This window comes from Camelus bactrianus, chromosome 35 (genome assembly GCF_048773025.1).
Source record: "Camelus bactrianus isolate YW-2024 breed Bactrian camel chromosome 35, ASM4877302v1, whole genome shotgun sequence".
NCBI lineage: Eukaryota > Metazoa > Chordata > Mammalia > Artiodactyla > Camelidae > Camelus > Camelus bactrianus.
Genome location: NC_133573.1, coordinates 23,097,719 through 23,119,855, shown reverse-complemented (window position 1 = coordinate 23,119,855; position 22,137 = coordinate 23,097,719). Strand labels below are relative to the sequence as shown.

The window sequence follows — 22,137 nt, the reverse complement described above, 5'->3', positions numbered from 1 at the left end:
CAATATATTGTGATTCCAGATGTTCAATAAAGTTTCAACTATATAAAAAGTAATTATTATAGCTAATTGGATTATATTATATTTCATCATTTAGGATAATATTTTCAAGCTTATTTCAGAAAGTGTAGTCTAAATGTATTGGAAATCATCAAAGGTGTAAAATGTGATAAGATGAGGGGAAAACCTTAATGTTCTTATTTAATCAAAAATAGCATGAATTTGAAGAATGCATGTTCTTAGTGAATAAGCCACAGCTCTTAGTAGGTTTGACAGATGGAGTCCAGGTGTATCTTGGCTGTGTATGTCACATGTATGTCTTCATTTTCCAAATAAGAAAACCAATAAGTGACATCCTTGCGAAGAAACATGAAAGAAAACTTAAATTTTGTTTCCATTGCTGAATTAAAACATTGTGTACAATTGACCTAATCCAGTATTTGCATAAAATATATTTCACAGGACAATAAGGATAGAAGACAGATCCTTGATGCAATAGGGAAATGTTTAAAGTCATTTCCACTATCACTGTTTTATATTGAGGAAAATCTTGCAAAAATTCACATGTCATATTCCTTGGTTATTTTTCTTGAAAAAAAAAATTTGCCAGATGTTATAAGGTTCTAGGTAAAGAGAAATATTTTCTGTAAGGAACATTTTTTTAAATGCAAGTCACTTTTAGTTTGTGGTCTGACATGTAAGTGGTTTGGAAGTCACCGTTTCCATCCTTCATAACAAGAGAAAAGGTTGAATAATCTAAAAATCAGCAACTCTTTTTAGATCTATTAGACAATTGAGGTCAAAAGCAAACCACTGCCCCCCATTTGGAGACAAACAGGGGAAAAGGAAACAGTTACAACTTTCTGGACAGAAGCCCAGGAACAGAAAACTCTGCAGGAAGGAATCAGCACTGGGGCAGGAAATCCTAACTGATGAATTGCTGTGGGCTCAATGTGGAGATAAAAAAAATTCCAGGGGATTCAGTGTTGAGGACCCCCACACTTCTCTAAGTTTTAACTTCAGAAGCCCTACTGTTTCTCACAGTGAAGATCAGAGACAACTTCCCTCTGCTTTCAGCAGGTGGAGGGGAAAAGTAACCATTCTGAAATTTACCCAGAGCAGTGTCTTCTTAGTACCAAGAGTTGCCCTCAAGAGAAACTGTTTACCAGAACCTAACTGATGTAAGGGAAGAGATCTCCATCATTGTTATGAGAAATAGGACAGATTGCCTGGGAATTGTCTGTTATATGTTTCTGGCACCTCCCATGAAGTGGGATAGTGATACTTGGAAGAGGATTTTAGTTGTACTGTATATTTCAAACTCAAAGTCAACTGCTAGAAAAAGTTTTTAAAAATATATAATTGATACGCTAGGAGACAATAAAAAGTGAAATCATATGAAATGCTCAATTAAAGCTAGAAGAGACAAAAAATGAAAGGAAAAGAATAATGAATAGGAAAGAGTAACATTTATGGTAAATGTTAATCCAGCTATATAAAAAATCAGGTTAAATGTTGTTAGTCTAAACTTACCAATTAAAGGACAGAGACAGAGTAGATAAAAAAAGGGGGGGGGGAGGCCATCTCTGTTGGCAGCAAGAAATCTATTTTTAATATAAATGCACAGATAGATTAAAAGTAAAGGGATGGAGAAAGATATACCATGTTAACATTAATCAAAAGAAAGTGGAAGCAGCCATCCTCATTTCAGACAAACAAAAAAAGAGACGCCACAGCAAGGAGGATCATCAGGGATAAAGGGGGGAAATATATATCAATAAAGGGGTAATTACTCCGTGAAAATAAAATAGTCCTTATTGGGTGTGCATCTAGCATCAGAACATCAACATACGTAAGCAAAACCTAATAGCATTTCAAGGAGAAATAGATGAATCCATTATTACCACTAGAGACTTTAACACCTTTTATCAGTAATAGAACCAGAAGACAGAAATCAGTAAGTAATTGAACTGAGCAGTACTGAACAGCACCGTCAATCAACCGGATAGAACTGACATCTGTGGAATACTTCACGCAGCAGCAGCAGAATACGCATTCTTCCCGGCCTCTTGTGCAACACTCACAAAGACAGACCACATCTGGGGCCCTAAGACACACCTTAACAAATTTAAAAGATCAGAAATTACACAATGTCTGATCTGAGACGACAATGAATTAAGGTAGAAATCAGTAACAGAAATATACCTGGAAAACCCCAGAATACTTGCAGGTTAAACAGAAGACTTCTAAATAACATATGGCTGAAAGAAGACGTCTTAAGAGAAATGTTAAAATGTTTTGTATTAAATGAAAAAAAAAGAGAAAATAACTTATACAAATCTTTGTAATCCAGTGAAAGCTGTGCTTAGAGGGAAATTTTTAGCATTGGATGGTTATATAAGAAGAGAAGAAAGATCTAAAATCAATAATTTAAGTTTCCACTTAAGAAACTAGAAAATGAAGAGTAAGAGTACCTTAAATTTAAGGTAAGCAGAAGAAAACAAATGATAAAATTAAAGCAGAAATTAATGAAATTTTAGTGAGGAAATCAATAGAAAAACATCAATAAAACCAAAAGCTGTTTCTTTGAAAAGATCAATGAAGGTGAAAACCTTCTGGCCAGGTTAACTGAAAAACAAAGAAAAAAAAGTTACTAATGTCAGAAATAAAATGAAGACCATTACTACTGGTCCATGGATGCTAAAACGATTGTAGAGGGATATTAGGAACAATTATGTGCCCACCAATCTGGTAACACAGGTGAACCAATGTCTTCAGGCACAACTTAGCCAAAACTCACACAGGAAGAAATAGGTAATTTGCATAAGCCTATATCTATTAAATAAATTGAATAAATAATTTGGAATATTCCGAAACAGAAAGTACTAGACCTAAATAAGTTCACTGATGAACTCTTCTAAACATTTAAAGAAGAAATTATTACCAATTCTATATAATCTATTCCAGAATATAGAAGCAAGGGGAACATATCATAACTCATTCTGTGAGGTCACCCTAATATCAAAACAAAACAAAACAAGACATTACAAGAAAGGAAAACCACAGATCAAAATCTTTCATCAAAAATACGTAGAGAAATCCTCAAGAAAATCTTAGCAAATTCAATCTAACAATGAAAAGAAAGAATTATGCAGCACAACGAAGTGGCAATTATTCCAAACATGCCAGACTGGTTCAATATTTGAAAATCAATTAGTGAGACCCATCACATCAACAGGATAAAGCAGAAAAAAAATCATATGATCAAATCAGTAAATGCGGGAAGAGCTTTTGACAAAATCACAACAACCATTCGTATTAAAAATCCCTCAGTAAACTAGTGATTGAGGTGGACTTCCCCGACTTGATAAAAAAATCTACAGTGCTCTGAGAACACTTCTGAGAGCCAACTAAAGTTGGAACTGTACAGAGAAGAGTAGCATGTGTGACATTTTTGTGACATATTTCATATTTTTATGGTGACTGTAGTTCGCAATACCGTATTGTATACTTGAAATTTGCTATAAGTAGATCTTAAGCATTCAAACACACAAACATACGAAATGATGGATGTGTTAACTAACTTCGATTGTGAAATCCTTTCAGAATATACACACTTACCAAACTATTACATGATACACTTTAAATATGTTACAATTGTATTTGTCAATTATACCTCAACAGAGCAGAAAGAAAGAACATCTACAGACAAAAAATACAGTTAATAACATCATTCTTTATGGTGAGAAACTAAATATTTTTCTGCTAGAATCAGGAACAAGGCAAGGATGCCAGTTGTCACCACTCCTTTATGTGTACAATGTGCTTCATAAACATGAAAAGGCAAAAAGCCAGGCCATCAGTCCTGTGAACAGGCTCATTTCACTCTCCTTTGCAATTGACTCTGGCCACTTCTGATTTCAACTCTGTTCAAGGGGATAATGCGTCCTTACATTGAAGAATCACGTGCTGGGAGAGAGAAAGGTAACTAACACATATGCTGATAAATCGATGGGTACCCAGTGTATCTGAGGACAAGCTCTTAAACAGCAACCATTTATAGAAGAAGCCTCTGGTACCTATTAACTCACAATTTCTGATTTAAAATATGTATCTCAGTAACAGTACTTAAATGCCACAGGGAAAAAATACTTTTGATTAGAAAATATTTAACAGTCTCAATTTAGAACTACAAGTTAGTATTTAGCCTAAGAAAGTATTCATATATATATATTTTTTTCATTCTCCCCCCAGTAGAAGCCACCAAGGGAATAGTTGGTCGCTATGATTCATTTTGACAATGTCTGCAGAAAAAGAAAATTCAATTGTGTTTAAATGAAGAGATCTTTCACATACTAATGCAGTTGAGGAAAACAGAAGTTATCTATTGCTCTGAAAAATAATGTGGTGACTTTTAGAATTGTATTTCCCTTTGCAGTTCTTGCCTGCCATTCACTGTTAGTCTGCTCAGTGTGGGAATCAGAGCATCCAAGAATGCGATACAGTATCAGTCAGCTCCCAACAGCCCCCCCCCCCCGACCTGTTCTCCAGGTAGCATACAAAGTATTTTATTCACTTGTACCTGACAGATAGTTTTGAGCAAATTGAGAGGAAAGGAATACACTTTGAGTCAACACAAATATTTGATCACTTTATGCACAAGTCACATATAACAAGGTGAATTTTGTGAAATCGCATAATCATAGTGACACTCTTTTTTTAAAATTTTGGTGCAAAGAATTAAATGTGATTGATATATAACTGACAAAAAAATTGTGTTTAGTTTTCTCTGTATGTGTGTGTGTGTTTGGGGAAAAGTGAAATTTGCACATGATTTAAATATATTCTGCCACATGCTATAAAATATATCATTTCATTAAATAAAAAGGATATCCCTCTATTTCAAGGTAGTGGCCAGCACTTTCTATATGTCAACTCATCGGACCCCAAAGAAGGATTCACGGCAAGAATCACCACTTCCCAGTACTTCCCAGCAAGCCTCGGGATGTGTACTGTTCGGTTCTGGTTCTACATGATCAATCCCAGCAGCATGGGCGTATTAAAGGTACAAAAGGAAGACAAGAGATTTGTCTTTCACTGAAATATTCAGAGCATGTGTTTAAACTTTTTTTTTTTTTTGGTAGTCAGATGACACCAATTCTGATTCTATTAATTTCTCATTTCTTTCTGGGGCAATGGGACTTTGGCAGGCAGTGCCATCATTCATCTTAATCTCATTCAAGATTTAGCTCATTCTCGGCTGCCACCTGAACTCAATTATGGTGCATGCTATTTAAAAGCTTATCTAGAGATACAAGAGTATGGGCGGATTCTATATGTATCTTCTGATGATAACTTAGGGACAATGAAGAAATGTGATGCGAGGGGTAATACTGGAGAGAATTTTCTTCCCCAAAGTAAAGACAAAGCACACTTAGATCATAAGCGTATTTCAGGTCTCACTGAAAACAACATGCCTGCTTTACTTTTAACTAGTTTAATACAAGAGTCTGCACCAAATGCAAATATCTTTAGAGAAACAAGTTGCTGCATTTAGACTTCTTATTGTATGAAAGATCAATGAGCTTTTCAATTGTCAGGAACCAATTTTTAAATCTTGATTTCTCATTAAAAGATTATATCTCAGAACACAACATGTATTATTGCCTTGAAATTATACAATTACTGAAATGTTTGTCTTTATCTTAAATATTGTCCCTTGTAAATAATAACAGCTATTATTAAGTGATTCCTATCTTTCTGATTGTGTATTATAACTTTATATGTGTTGTCAGTTTAATTTCTCTCATTCACCTAATGAGGTAATATCTTTTCCCCAAATTTACTGTGAAGAAACTGAGACTCACAGTGTCTTGGCTATCTTCAGAGAGGTCTACTGGAAAGAGCAGTGGAGGGGAATTGTAGTCAGCCTGACATCCAGGTTTTGTAGAGGAATTGCCCTCCCCTACTCCAAATTGTGTTGCTAGGTTTGACCGTCACTGTGGCTTTCTTTCGCTGCCTCCACATGTGACCCACGCAGGGCCAGTCATAGTCATCTCCAGTATTTGACACAATGTAGAAGAGGCTTTCTCTTTCTTCTGTGTTGCAAGTTACAAGGATGCAGGCTAGATCCGGGCTACTGGGGGCCATCGCTCCCAATATGGGAGAGAGACTGAGAAAGAAGCTAGCACGCAGAGGGGCTCAGGACTAAAACAGGAGGAGGAAACAGAATTGTGCCTCCTCTTTAAATCCTGGAGTGTACTTTGCCTGAGCCAGGAAAATTCTTTCTGTTACTTCCTACTGAAACATTCCAAACCATTACAGAAACCCAGGAGAAACTGTTTTCGTGATGTGTCTTTATGTCTCTGACGGATCATAGTAACTGTGGCAAGTCTCACGTTCGCAGCTATTGCTTCGGAAAATCTCGGGTTATTCCCAGACTGAAAAACTTCCTGAGAGTGAAGTGGAAACCCCTTCTTTCCACCCTTTAAATGCAGGCTTCCCAGCAACATGTCCTTCTCTCATGTTACTTCTTTCTTTCTTTTAATCTCTAATTTGGGTATAACAATGCCACATTTTACAACAATTTCTAAGGTGCGGTTTTTCAGCTGATGTGTTGAATGTGGAAGAATCATCTGTCATTACAGCATTGGCAAGTCTGATGAAAAGATAGCTTCTTTAAAGGGTCTTACAAAGGGTTTGTGCACGTGTTTTGTAAAGTAACTGAGAGTCCAACTAATACTATCTGGAATTTTGGTGAGGAAGAACCTCTTCTTTTTAATATTAAAAAGAAAATTTTAAAGAATAAAATAAATAATAATATCCACTGAGGGAGGAGGTGTGGAGAAACAGATATTCATTGCTATTAGTGTGCAATTATAAAGAGCATTTTGGAAATTAAAAGCTTTATAATTTTTATATCATTTACTGAAACATTCCACATCTATAAATATATTATAAGGAAATAAAGATAGATATGCACCATGCTTTATTTATAAGGTTCTTCATCTCACTGTTATGTATAATAAGAAATACTTGAAACCACCTGAATGTCAAATATTAAGAACTGGTAAAAGATAGTATGTTCACTCTTACAGTGAAATACTATGGAGAAATTAATTCTGTAAATGAATAATTAATGATAAAAATAAGTATGATTCATTAATAACCAAAGTAGATATTAAGAAATACAGATTCTAGAATACCATTAAAAATATATCTAATTTTGCATGTGTCAACACACATTAATATCTATATATCTTAATCTATGTAAATATCTGTGTGTGTGCATATACGTATAATAGAAAGAAATATACAGAAGGCTATACACTTAAATGATGAGTAATTAACTCAAGGTGGGGGGACGAAAAGATTTTTTTCATTACATTTATGTTCATTTATTTTATAATTTTTTTCTACATTAAACATTTTCTATCTTTCTAAAAAGAAATAAATATATCTTTCTAAAGGGTCTTCATATTTGAAAAGGTTGAAAGATGCTGCTCTGGGATGTGCCGTAAACAGGTGCCTTCTGGAGTTAGTAAATGGCAAGTGTGGTTCTGGCACGTGGTAGATGGTAACTGCTCATCTGAAACTGTTTCTTACACTGACTACATAAATCCTTTAGAAAGGACATGGCAAAGAATCTCACGTGCCGTTTCATGATGGAGGGTCTGTGGGGCAGGAAAAATAACAAGGCAGTCCTAAAAGAGATTTCCACTAGCAGATTGTGCTATAATGCTTTCTTGTCAGCACAAATTTTATGAAATTGTATTAAGTGCTGTGCATTCCTTGTCCGCCTGTGCTCTGTTCTCTATCCCAGAGAACTACACTTCCCAGACTCCTCTGCTGTTGGCATAACTGAGTAAGTTTGGCCAAATGAAGGCACTGGCCAAAGATCTGAGGGCAGGAAGAGGAGACAAGCCTTCCTCCTGTCTCTGTCTCTGTCTCTGTCTGTCCCTCTCTCTCACTCACTCTGTCTCTCTCTCTCTGGGGCTGAGTTTGTACCCCAGTTCACCTGTGACTCAGTTTCCCCTAGACGAGCCCTGCCTTCTTAGCTCTAGCTCGCACCAGGGACGCCTGCCAAATGCCATCTTCCTGCAGCAACTCAGCTTCAGTATTCCTCCCTTTGATGCTCTGGTTTTAGGGGAAGAAACATCTTCCTGTAGCTACTAGTCTTTCGGTTGCCTCATAATTTCTTTGGTGGTTTCTCATCTCTTCCGTGCCTGTTGTACAAATTTCCTCAATTTGAAATATGTTCCAGTAGTTTGCCTTGTCTACCTTGGCCCTGTCTAAGTGCCCACCCCAAAGAAAACACAAACCTTTTGAAGACATTAACTGGTAAAACAATGAAAATTTTTGAGTGAGCACTAGTTAATTTAAACTTGTCCTCCTTATTTTAACTTATTAAAAACTTACCATCTAGTAGGGGAAGATTGAAAAAAAAAAAAGACACAAATATGACAATTTCGAGTTGTGATACAATACTCTGGAGCGTATCAGTTTTACTGTGATAAGGAATTACTCATTTGAATTTAGATTAGAAAAACCAGAAGGATCTATCCTTGTGATTAACTGGACTAAGAATGTTTGGGGAAAGGGAACAAGTTAATGACAAAGCTTAAAGGTGGAAGATATTTGAAGTCCAGTATAGCAAAGAAGAGAGAGATCAAACAGATGGGTAAGAACCAACTCATGTAGGGCCTTGTAGGGATAATAAGAAGATGCGATTTTATTCTAAGAAGCATGAGAAGTCACTGGAGAGTGAGTGTCTTAGTCAGCTTGGGATGCTATAATAAATTACATGGGCTAGGTGGCTCAAATAACAGAAATTTATTTCTTGCAGTTCTGGAGGCAGAGAAGTTCAAGATCGAGGTAAGGGCCAATTTGGTGTCCGTTGTGAACCCTCTTCTTGGTTTGCAGATGGCTGGCTTTTCACTGTGTGCTCACCTGGCAGAAAGATCATCTCTCTTGTGTTTCTTATAAGGACGCTAATCTCATTCATGGGGGCTCCACCCTCATGACCTGATTACCTCCCAAAGACCCCTCCTCCAAAACCCAAACCATTGGGAATTAGGACTTCAGTATACGAATTGGTGGGGAGGGGACACATTCAGCCCATAGCAGAGAGTATTAAATTGTGGAATAATAACACCTCATTTGAAAATTTAGAAGATCTGTCTGGCTGCTATGTGGAAAAGGAAAAGGGGCTTCGAAGATGATTTTCAGGAGTCCCCGGCAGAAAACATATGTCTTGGTTTAAAGTGGAGTGTAAGGATAAACTGGAAAGCCATTGCTACAAACAAGGAGTAAGACTTAGATCTTCACTGGCAGTAAGATTATTTTTTAAACAAAACACACTTTAATTTTATTAGTATTAGTGAAGGGATCATATAAAACTCATGCAGTCAAGGAAGACTTGCATAGTGGATAAGAGCAAAATGAAATTCCATTATGGGATCTCTATTTCTTTCTTGGGATAAAAAGCCACACAATTCAGGTTTATCTCAGCCTGCAAAGTAGAGAGCTGCAAAATGAAGGAAACGTTTTATAGGAAATGGGAAACCTGATAGTGAATGAATGATACTCAGGATAATGTTCAGAAGAGTGAGATGTCTGTGCAGACATCAGTATCTTTTAATTCAAAGGCTCAGGAGTTATGACTGATGTTAAAGAATACTTTATTTTCTAGGTCAGTTTCTTTCTATCTTTCAGTTACCTCCCTATCTATAAAATTAAAAGCACTCTTTAAAATAGTGCCCGTCATTTTCTGATCCACATTACCAAAAGAGCCTTAAGTGAAACCAAATTAATTTCCCATGAGATTATTTCATTCGCGTAGTTCAGCTTCCTAGCTTCTGGCTTGTACTGATATTTAATGCAAGCTCAGGTGAGTTATTTAATGTCTATGAAAAGAGGTAAAATTTGGCCCAGGATAAGAGAATTTCTCTATAAATGAGTAATATCCTTTTATTACTCTGAACTCATTTTTTTTAAAGACACGAAAAGGAAGTGAACTTTTATAATTAATACTTTTCATAACACTTTTTGTAATTTATAGGAATTTCTAATCGTTCAGGGGAAAAAAAATGAACTACTTCCTAAAACTTCCTTCAGTGATAACAAATGAGTTAAGATATCTCAGTGGGCTTCTAGAAGCCTTTTGTTCACATTCAGAACAGTTAGCCTACCACGTTGAAATGGTCTTTGTCTTAGAGTTGAGTTTTAGGGCTAAATGATTTCTGCTAAAACCCTTGGAATGCAGCCCGTAACTGTTCCACTCAGGAAGCCATTATTGTCGTGGCCCCCAGGCTTGTGAATTTAGCTTTGTTTTGTTTTAATGTGATATTTAGGAAGACAGTAAGAGCAGAGGGGGGAAAAAAAGCTGAAAATAATATCAGAGGATTACCGAAGTCCTTTATACATATCGATTGATCTAATCCTCACACCATCCAGTAAGACAAGTCATGACCTTACCTACATTTTCACAGATAAGGCAAATGAGATAAAAGAAAGCCTCAGGAAATTGCTCAAGGTCATAGAGCTATTTAAGAGATGGCAGGCCACCCTGTCCCCAGACCTGCTGGCTCCAGCCTGTTCTTTTAATTACTGTGCTTTACTGCCTTCCATAACTAGATGGGTTTTTCTAAATGGCATATTTTATTTTCCATATTTTTATTATTCAAAATCATCTTTTATTTTCTATCAATAGTTCCTGAAGTCTGGTTCTCTAAAAGGCACTTTGCCTATTTTGCATTCTGCATATTGCACTTTTCAGTGTAAATCTGATTTGAATTACAAATTTCACAAAAACAACAGAAAATGGTGTAATGTTATTTAAGTAGTCCCCTAAATGCGCTCCCTAAACGTGTAGTGTGTGTGACGTGGTGTGGGGGATGCTGCAGGGTTTTGTTTTTCCTGTAATTGCCTATCATTTAATCCTTTTGTTGCTCTGCTTTTGATGATTAACTTTTGAATGAGCCATTCAAGGTTAAGAGCCCCCAAGACTACCTCCTCTTTTTCAAACTGACTGAGGCCTCCTCTGGTCAGTTTCAGTCCTCTTGGGTTTGTCATTACACCTGTAGGTGTCTTCTTAGAAGAGCTGGACGTTCTGGGGGTCACCCTCTCTAGGATAATGCAGGAAGAAATTCTGTGTATTCCCTGTGATGCTTCCAGAACCATGAACTTCAGGATAAGAAATCTGGCAGAGAAGGAAAAAGAGTCTCACTTCAGTTCAGCCTTGTTTCTTAAATGCAAGATGACCTTGGGCCCTCTGGGGTATGGCTAGAGACACCGTGCACCAGCAGTGAGGCCCAGGTAGTTTGAGATATTCTGGAGAGGACATCTGATACACCGATCTGCAACTACCCTCGTCACCCATAGATAATAATATAATCAGAAATAATTGACTAATGAATCAATGAAATAGTGTGCATAAACAGTTCCTAGTAATAAAGGTGGTGCATTTTAGATTTACATTCACTAAATCAGGGCACTACGCTAGCACTTAGGGCAATAAAGTAATAACTTACAAAATGATAACCTGTGTTGATGACCTGCCCCAAAGGCTCTGGATATTTCCATGAGATATTACCACGGAGACGAGGCCCCCTGGCCCATTTTTTAATTACCACTACTGCTGCAGAAATTCTTCCGGTCATATGTTGAGTAAAAAGAGAAATGAGAAAAATGTTGTTTCAAAACGGAAAAAAAAAATATATTCAGAAAAGGTGAATATATATTTGTATTTATCAAAATATGTACTCAAGATTAAATAGGTACTAGTTTGTATGGCCTATGCTTAAAGCAATTTACAAATCAGATTTTTTGTTTAATCGTTTTCTTTCTTATTAATGCTGAATTTAAAAACGCGTTTGTATGATGTTACATTTTGTGAAAGTTGCTGAGAGGTGCTATCAGAATTCTGTCTCTAATTTTATTTTTTTTAAAGTGCATTTTTACTGATGTTCAGACTAACCAGTTCTCTCTCATTCTTGTTGCGTGCTGAGCGTCATGGTCATTATTTCCACAAGTGGTGGAACACTGCTTATTAAAGGCAGCTTTTGATAATACCGTTAGACAGTGTTTAAGAGAGGAAACAATCATATGCAAACATCCCCAGGCATAAGTGGTAGAAAGCATGAGGAGTCGTTGAGCATGCTTAGAGAATTTCTGCCGAACAGACTTGCTGAAGCTCTGGATTATACCCGACATTTGTTTTAAGCAGAAACATGACTAGTAATGTACTAGGGATTTGTTCTCAAGGTGTCACTCCCACCGGTGTGTTGTGATCATTTGTATGATATGACACAGGTGATATGCAAGAACAATAGTTAAAATGAACCAAAGCGTTTCTGTTGTTGTCGTTGTTGATTTCCTCCCTTGTTGAGAGTAGATTCAAGATTCTCCCTATATGGTATCAGTATCCCATATTTAATCTGACAGGTCTTATGGAATAGAAGAGGAAGGTAAGGTTGTATCTGGTGAGCCAGGCAGTTTGCATGACACTAAGGACCCTGTAATAGGAGATGCCTAGCAGAGCATATCGAACACAACATATCATCCATCACATCGTGAGCATCGTGGGCTTATGTTAACAGCTTAGCAACGGTGGGCGCACACCTTGACAGCAAAGATACTTGGATAACACAGGTAGAGAAAACTGCTGACGTGTGCTGTGTATCTTTTATTGTAGATAATAGAAAAATAGACCTCAGGATGGCAAAAATGTTGCCATGAGTTGCTCTTAAAGTATACATACATTTGCTGGCTGAGAAGGCATTACATTAAATGCAAAAGTTGATAGTCGGGTGAAGGAGCTAGTCGAATATGACCTTCAAATTACACTTTCCCTTTAGAGTATAATAACAGCAGAAAAAGAAAAGTGACCTCAAATTGAAGAGTTATGCTGCCAAAAATTAAAATCAAGTCACAGTTTTAAGACAGAGACATGGGAATTTGCAAAAGAAGGAATTTCTTACACCTGCCTACAAGCAGCCCAGGTGCAAAGTCACCTTGAGAGAGAACCAAAAGTCAGATTTGCTTAGAAGTCTGGGTCCCAAGCTGAATATGACTTCTTAAATAAAGAAAAAATTAACATATTCATAGTTAAAGCAACTTTCCTGTTACATTTTTGTTTTGTGAAAACTGTCAGTCTCTATCTTCCTTGTAGAGTCTGGCTTTAAGGCTTTACCTAGAAAGCCCTTTCCTGTCATAAAATTACAAATTATTCTCATTTGTTTTAGTTATTATATAATTTTGATTTGTGTGTATAACAGATTAATCCACTTATAGTTCATTTTGTGTGTATATGGTGAGAAGTTAGAAACTCATGATTTTCTTTCCAATGAGCAAGAGGATTTTTCCAACACCATTGATTCAATACTGTGTCCTCCCCCTGTTGATCTGACCTGCTTTCATTATCATATATTAAATCTAAATAGACGTTTGTAGATTTTCTATAGATGTATGAAAGAATGACTCTTTCTTAGATACAAAGATCGATGCACAGAGTGATCATAGAAACAGAGATAAACCATAACCTCTATATCCTTACTCACTGTTATCTACTCTCACCTGTATCGACTCCACTATTCAGTTCATCTCCAGGGGCTTTATTTTAGCAATCTTTTTGTTAATTTCTAAGAACTCTGAATGCTTCTTTTTTCATATTAGTTCTATTTTATAGATACGATGGCCACTCCAGTCTCTCGAGGGAATTAGTTCTATTTCTTTATTTATTTCCTCATTTATTCTATTAGCAGTTGTTCTCCTGGTGTTCAGTGTTCTGTTCAATTTAATGTCTCTCTCTTAGAATTTTCTTCTTCTGGTTACTCACTGTTGTTTTTTTTCTCCAGTATGTGGATGAGTCTAGATTGGGTAATATTAGTAAACTTTTTTTTGCATCAGACCAAGTGAGCAATTTCATTTCCCAAGCAGTGAACACATGTTCTGATTGAAGATCTCAGGTTTTGTTGCCCTGGTGCAAAGGAGGAGCTGCAGTTTCTGGTGGACTTACGTTTCTGATGTACTGGTAGCTTGTTTATTTGGTGAGGGAGGTACAAATATTTCAGGGCAGTCACAAGGCCAGCACCTCACTTCTCTGGTTTCAGTGCCCATTTGTGAAAACCCCTGTGTCAGATTTCCCACTCCAGCAATATTTACCCCCCATGTGTGTCCTGGGTACGCATGTTAGCATCAGCAACTCCCAGCACACGGGACTGACCTGGCTTTATATGGAGTTCTTTGATTAACTATGAACTAGTGTGACACATACAAGCTCTTTTATGCTGTCTTTATGCTCTTTGAGTTATTCCAGAATTCTGCTGGTAAACAGTCACTTTTTTTGATTGGTCTTTGTTTCACCTGTGGATATTTGCAAGTTCCTCCATTTTATTTATGTAATTTCAACCAACAGTTTCCATTTGGTTTAAAACTTCCAGAAAGTCTTTACTATTTTTGGATGTTGGTGGCTGTGCTCCTAATTTTCCAGTACTTCTGTGGATTTCTTTCACTATTTTTCCTGTCTTTGCAGTGGAACATTCTTGAGGTGTATAGGTAAACATGTGTTTTCAGTTAGCCATCGGAACCAAAAACCATTTTTCCAAACATTTACAATTTTGCAGACTATGTTAAGAGAAAAGTCAATCAAATGACAATTTCATTTTGCAATTTCATTTTGTTTTCTGTTTCCTGTTTTACAGTTTAATATTTCCTTCATTTTGAGTGAATATGTCTTGAAGACATTTTGAAGGTAGTCTGTACAGTGATATCCTTTAGGAGGAAAAAAAAATAGAGGTATCCGGCTAACATTGACTGCCTCACAGGTCATTCTGCTATTAAGAGACATTTGGTTGGTGCTTTATTTCCAGTTACTCTTAAATAGTCTGTCTCTTTCAAAGAATGTGAGGTTAATGTTATAGAGCTAAATACGAATCAGCCATTTCAATTTCTACAGGCATAGTAGCTGTAATTTTCTCAACTCTTCCTCGTCTGAGATAGCCAGTGATGTTTATTGCAAACGAGTGATGTTCAGGAAAGGCAATCGACTGGAAACCTATGTCCTGGACCCAGCTTTTTAAGTTACTAATGACTGGAAACTTGGAGAATTTCTAAAGCTCTCTGGTTCTTATTGCTCTTATTTACAAGGACCCTAGCAATGCATTTGTAAAATAAAACATCAGAAAAACCTGAAGTTGCTCCTTGAAATAATTTTTTTAAGTCCCCGGAATGTGTCAGCTCTTTGTGATGAAATTGCTCAGTTAACGTTCTTAATTTCATGACTCATCCTATTATATTAACTCTTTTTCCAAAATAGATGATATATGATACGTAATAGCAAGCACGTGAATAATCCTAAAAAGGAAATGTATTAGTGTTGGTACTTACTTTATGTACATTATTTTACTTTAAACCTAGTAACAAGCCTATGATGAAGATACCAATATTTCTTTCATTTAGCAGAAGAGGAATCAGTTTTAGAAGATTACCTAATTAAGCCAAAGGTATCCAATTAGTATTGGCAGAGGCAGGATTAGAATCTGGGTCCTAGCCCCTGCCCATAACATAATTCTTTACCACCAATATTCACCAACCAACTTGGCTAGTCCTTTATATTTGAGCAGGGGTTTGATGTGAATGAACTCATTTAATTTGCTTGGAGATGTTACAGAGCAAATTGGGATTCTCTCTCTCCCATCTCAGGTGAAAAAGGCAAAGAAAAAAGAGTGATCTGTTTCTTCAGCCTTTAAAGACAGAGCTGAACTATAGATAGTTCATCAATCCTAATTCTGATTGTTCCAAGTCTTTATTAATAATCACTCATTCCCCTACTTATCTATGGTGATTTGTTTTTTAATTTTAAGATACCATAGCTTATTTGTAATTCACTGACATCCAAACCTAGAGAAAATTGTGCTGATGTTTTAGAGTGAACAAATAACTACTTGTAAAAATAGTGATTAGAGTGTTGTTAGCTCTCTCCACAGTTCCTGAAAAATCCTGACTTTTGTAAGTAGATACATTCCTTTATCAGTAGATACATTTCTTTACGAAATAAAATGGTGAATTTGCTAAGGCAGAATTTGGGCAGTGAGAAACATGAGATGCAACATTCACTTCCATCACTGACCAGCGAGTCACTTGATCTCAGTCCCCCGTGAAGTATTTGACTAGATCTCCAAGATCCTCTCCAACCTCAAAGTTCTTAAATCTTTAACTTTTCCATTCGTTAGCAAATGTTTACTGAGCCCCTATTATGTACTTGGCAGTGTTCTGGGCATACAGAAATATACAAAACAGACAACCCCCTGCTCTCATAGAAATTATGTTACAATCAAACAGGAAATGTCATCAGTGAGTAAGCTTGGGTAGCCTTTTTAGAGACTCTGCAACAAAGTAGAGCGGTATAAGAAGGTTGGTGGAGCTGGGTGTGGTCAGAGTGGGCCGCGTCAAGAATGTAAACTTTAGCAAACTCTTGAAGAAGTTGAGGCTGTGAGCCATGCAGATACAGGGGCCAAAGTGGGAGGGTACTTCAGACAGGAAAACCAGTGCCAAGACCCAAGTCAGGAGCATTCTCGGTATTTAGGAGGACTGGCAAGGGAGCCTTGTGGCCAGAGCAAAGAGAGGGAGAGATTAAAAAGTCACAGAGGAAAGGGGAAAAAGGAGAGACCTTGACACTTTTATACCATTGTAAGGACATTCTTATGATCTTGGTTGCGGTACCCAGTTCTAGAAACTTGCTTACTAAGTTACTTTAGTGCCTCCTTTGACAGCTTAATATGCCTGGTACTTTGATCATTCTTGCCTCTGATCAGGCAAAGATGTTTGGTCTCTAAAGAGGGAGTTGGGAAAAGTAGTTGATGTTGGCAAGGTAAGAGATGGTGTGCCACCTGACTTTTTTTAAGAGTCCTAAATTGGAACTGGAAGTGTGATGGAAAGAGGGTAGGGAGAACAGAGAGTGAGTAAATGTGTTTAGAGGACCAAGTGACTAAATAATTGCTTTAGTTGGCATTGAAAAGAGTGAGGCAATTAATTGAGTTTTTCCAACAAAATAGGGAATTGAGTAGATCAAAGCAAATGAGGAAAATTCCACACTAGGTCTATCATTCTGTACTGTGTATATGTTGGGTTTTTTTAAAAATAATTTTAAAATTAATGGACATCGTCTTTTTGAGCAGTTTTAGGTTTACAAAAAAATTGAGCAAGGATGCTCAGACAGTTCCTGTGTCTCTCCCCTCAAGCCAAGTTTTCGCTGTTATTAACATCTTGCATTGCTGTGGTGTGTTTGTTACAATGGATGAGCCAGTGTTAGCTCTTTATTACTAACTAAAGCCCATAGTTTACATTCGGGTTCAACTCTGTATGCTGTACATTCCATGGGTTTTCACAACTATGTAATGGTATGTACCCTTAGTTTCATACAGAATAGTTTCACAGCCCTAAAAAATCTCCTGTGCTCAACCTAACCCTCCCCTTACCTGGCCCTAACCCTGGAAACCACTGATCATTTTCACTGTGTCCACAGTTTTATTTTTTCCAGAAATTCCTATAGTTGGAATCATACAGTATGTAGCCATTTTTAGATTGGCTCCTTTCACTGAGAATTTGCATTTAGGTTTCCTCCATGTCTTTTTGCAGATTGAGAGCTCATTTCTCTTTTATTAGCAAATAGGATTCCAATGTATACAAGTACCACAGTCTTACCTATTCATCTACTGAAAAACCTGTTTGTTGTGTCCAAGTTTTGACAATTATAAATAAAGCTGTGATAAACATTCATGTGCAGGTTTTGTGTGAAAAGAGATTTTCACAACCTTTGGAAATAAGGGAAAAAAATCTTTGGGATGAAAAGGTGACCCAGAGACTGGAGAAACTATTTTAAAATATGTAACTGAAAAAGGACTGTTAACCAAAATAAACAAAGAACTTTTAAAACTCAAAAATAGGAAAACAAGCAACCCAATTTAAAATACAAAAAATATCCTAACAGATTCCTCACTAAAAAAGCAAACAACTGTGAGATTTTTTTTTTCTCCCTCTGCTTCTTTCAAGATTCTGTCTTTGTCTTTGACTCTCTGCAGTTTGTATATCATACGCCCAGGTGTAGACAAATACCAATGTTGTTAATTATTCTGTTGGTGTTCTCAGATCTCCCAGGAACTCTGGTTTGTTGTCTGCCATTAACTTTGGAAAAATAGCATTTATTATCACTTTAAATACTTCCGTTCTTTCTCTCTTTCTTCTCCTACTGGTAATTCACCTGATGCATGTCACACCTTTTGTAACCATTCCACGGTTCTTGGATGATCTGTTCCATTTTTTTGTTTGTTTTTTTCCCTTGCATTTCAGATTTGGAGCTTTCTGTTGACATATTTTCAGGCTCACTGATTCTTAACTCTGCTGTGTCCAGTCTATTGATGAACCCATCAAAGTCATGCTTCATTTCTGTTAGAGTGGTTCTTTTTTAAAATTTTTTTTTAATTTTTAGCATTTCCTTTTGATTCATCCTTAGAGTGTCCATCTGTCTGTTTCCTCTCACTGACGCATTTTACATACTAACTTTAATAAGCTAAATACTTAATGAAATGGATAAAATGTTTCTGATACCCACAAGTGTCCATTCAGAATCTCTAAATCAGCACTAGTGACCTGCCTTCAATGTTTCGGGAACCTAGGAATTCTGACTAGTTGCAGGAGAGGAACTTCAGGAAAAGCTACTGACTGAGTTCTTTCAATTTTTCACCTGCACAACCTAGATACGTGGATATTGTTGAAGTAGCTGGTTTCCACCATCCATACTATTACGGAATTTAATCATTCTCTCTCATATTTTCTATTACCTCTTCATTATCTGTTGTTGAATGTTTTCCTCCAGAGGAATGTTCATTCTAAATAAATGCTGAAGATGTGCTTTCTCAGATACTTGACATCAATTTAACTGGTTAACGTTACAATATTTATATTTAAATGGTGTATTATTTTATTTTGACTGTCTATATTTTGATTTAGCAAGTTTCCTTTAAGTTTTTCCTGCTCTACATTATAAGCTTAGATTATAATATCCCTTTGAATATAACATATACTTGATTATAATAAACTTCATTGTAATATACATTTATATATTCTTTGAATACCTTTTTGTTTTTATAATGAAAATCATGAGAACAATGATTGTTTTATAGTATATGATGTTGACAATTGTTATATTAATGGTGTGATATAGCATATATAGCATATCTATATATATAAGTATACATAACATCTAAGGAAATTGTAATTATAAAAGTTTGGTACAAAAATATAGAAAAAATATCTTTGTAACACTTTTATTTTTTGTTCAAACAGATCTTTTTTTGAAAAGCACTAGGGAATGACTGTTTTTGTTTTGTTTTGAACTGTTTTTACTGTTTAAAAAATGATTAGAACTCATCATGGTGGTTGGTTTCAAAACCAAGTCCATTTCTATTTCGTTTCTTGTTTGTTGAACCTGCTAGTCCTCATACTTTAAAAAGTCCTAAACACTGATTTTAGTTAATTCAGGTCGATTTTCTGTCTGTCAGAATGTTAAATATTTGCTGCACATTACTTTGGTTTCTGAAATGACTTGTGTTACCCTCCTGTTCATTTATTATGAGGATTTCCTTTTTCTCCAGTAGTTAATGATACAAAAAATTCTAATTGTACACCTCCTCCAGCTTTTTAGACACTTAAGATAGTTACAATCTGGGGGCATGTCCAGTTTGATACACAGAAACCAATATGATGAAACTAAACAAATGTCTAATTCATCAAAGAAAATACAGCAGTCATAGGCTCACTTATAACCGCAATTTGCCCAAGTGTCAGCTGGATCTTGCCCCCTATGTCACAGAGCGGATTCTACTGTCAAGGACACTTGAAATTATTATAATCGAGCTGTTGTGTTGCTAGACTCCATTCTTTCACCAACAACCTGGCTGCCCATATTCCTCAAACATCCAGAATATAATAAGCTGAATTCTTCTCTTTTGTTTGTTTTTATTCCCCATTATTAGGTGTATACTATTGAGGAATCTGGACTAAACATCCTGGTGTGGTCCATGATTGGCAGTGAAAGAACTGGTTGGTTGTATGGACATACACCTCTCTCCAGTAACAGTCCATTTAAGGTGGCCTTTGAAGCTGATTTGAGTGGAAATGAGAACATCTTTATCGCCCTCGATGACATCTCTTTTACCCCAGAATGTGCATTTGGAGGTAAGCGATTCCTTCAGAAAATGGAATGTGCAAGTATTGTTTTTAATATCTAAATTTAGAAGAATTTGGAATTTCTAAGGAATTGCATTCCTTTTCATGTCCAGACCTATTCATACATTGTAGAAAAAGCAGGGTGTGTTGTGGGAGGTGAAGTTTTTCTGCTCAGGAAGTTTTACCACAGAATTTTCATGTCCTCTAGGCAACAAAATCACTTTGATGAAAGTTCTTTAAGAAACCCAGAGGAAATTCAGTTCCATCAATATAGCTTTATTGTCTACATTTTTTTATTTCCAAAGGTTCATAATAATTGCAGCAGGTAAAGATCCCTCTGGTCACCCACCATCTTGCAGACTGTCTTTTCCACCCATATTAGCCTTTCGCCTTCCCTGGGGCATTTTCCTTCTGTTTCCACTCTACAATTTAGAGCTCTTATTCTGTTGCGTAAGTGAAAAAAAAAACCTTGTCTTTAACTCTTTTTCTAAGAAATCATCCCCTTAACTGAAATCTGAATTTCTGTTGCTTAAAATGCTTCCACTTAAGTGGCTGTTCGTTCTTTGGTAAAGTCTTCACATTTTCAACGTTAGATGGTAGGGTCACTGCCTTTCAGACTACTCCAGGCCTCTTTCAGAATTTTGTTCTTACAGCCTTGCTCAAAAATGTCTTCTCTTTTAAAGCCACCTGGGTTCTTATTTTTCTCATAGTTTTCCACTGGATCCTAAGTCCTGGGCAATCTCAACTTCCAGGCGAATCAACCTATGTAAATCATTGACCTCTTATATTCTAGTCTCTTTCATAAATAGTTTTTCCTCATGAACCAGCTCCCATAGTTACATTCTGAACCTTATCATCTCCTCTGAAAATTTAGGATTGAAAATCTGATCTAATTATCATTTTCTCTAGTGTCTGATCACTCCTCCTACACCTGTATGTCAACATAATAAGAAAAAAAAATAATTCTAGATTTGCAATATTTCCTGCTTTTTTCTATAAAGCAACCTCTTTTTACTTTTTTCCCTAATATTCTCAGATTTAATGATCTAACACCTCAGTTCCATTCTTAATCAGCACTTTGAATTCTACATCCTTTATTATTTCATTTTAACATAAATTTGAGTCCTAATTATGTGCCAGGAACTCTGCTAAGTACTTTGAATGTATTAGCACATTGATTTATCAGACCATCCCTGTAGGATAGGTAGAAGTTATCTGGCTTATGTTCAGTCACACTGGCTGTATCTATTTTTGAAATTGACTTACTATAAGCATTTGCATTTTTCAAACTGATGCCAGTCACACTTATTGGGGCCACAGAAAATTTCAACTTATCACCTTAGCTGAACTCTCAAGAGTCCTAGACTCACATTTAGGATCATTCCCTGGCACTACTTTTCTACAACTTTCCTCAAATCCTCCAATCTCTCCCTCGAACTTTCTTCTCTCAGCCAATGTTTTTATATCCTTTAAACAAACAAAAAAAAGAGCCCTTTTCCTAATAAATTTCCTTAATTTTCTCTTTCTCTCCTCCCCATGTGCCTGTATCTGCAACCAAATCTTGTTGTCACCATTTGTCTCAGGAAAAAAAAACCCTTCCATTTTTCCAAGAATAAGTCTCTGTTTTGGTCACTTCCATTCTCAAGTCTTCCCAGTCATTCTTCCATCAAAGTCTTTTCTGTCTTATATCTTAGTATCTCTCCTTCCGTTACACATTCTCTTCCCTCACACACATGCACATTTTCCCACTAGTTTTGAGCTCCTCAAAAGCAAGAGGAGCTTGTCTGTTTCATCTGCAGAACCTCACAGAAGGACTAGGAAATTAGAGCTGAAAAGTTACTATTATTCTAAATAACAAGAATTACAACTGAAACTGATTGTGTGAGTAGCAGCTCTAGCATTTGCCTAAGTATA

General features: G+C 36.3%; 1 protein-coding gene across 3 annotated transcripts in view; it reads left to right on the top strand.

Moving 5' to 3' along the window:
* Positions 1–22,137, top strand: part of MALRD1 (MAM and LDL receptor class A domain containing 1) — a 438,921-nt gene that overhangs the window by 302,704 nt on the left and 114,080 nt on the right. For all 3 annotated transcript variants that reach the window (XR_012504288.1, XM_074358489.1, XM_045511295.2), the window contains exons 33-34: positions 4,905–5,062; positions 20,031–20,232. Coding sequence is in view for 2 of the 3 variants with exons in the window: in XM_074358489.1 (XP_074214590.1) it covers positions 4,905–5,062; positions 20,031–20,232 (360 nt within the window). In the remaining variant the exon portion in view is untranslated. The remainder of the gene's footprint in view (positions 1–4,904; positions 5,063–20,030; positions 20,233–22,137) is intronic.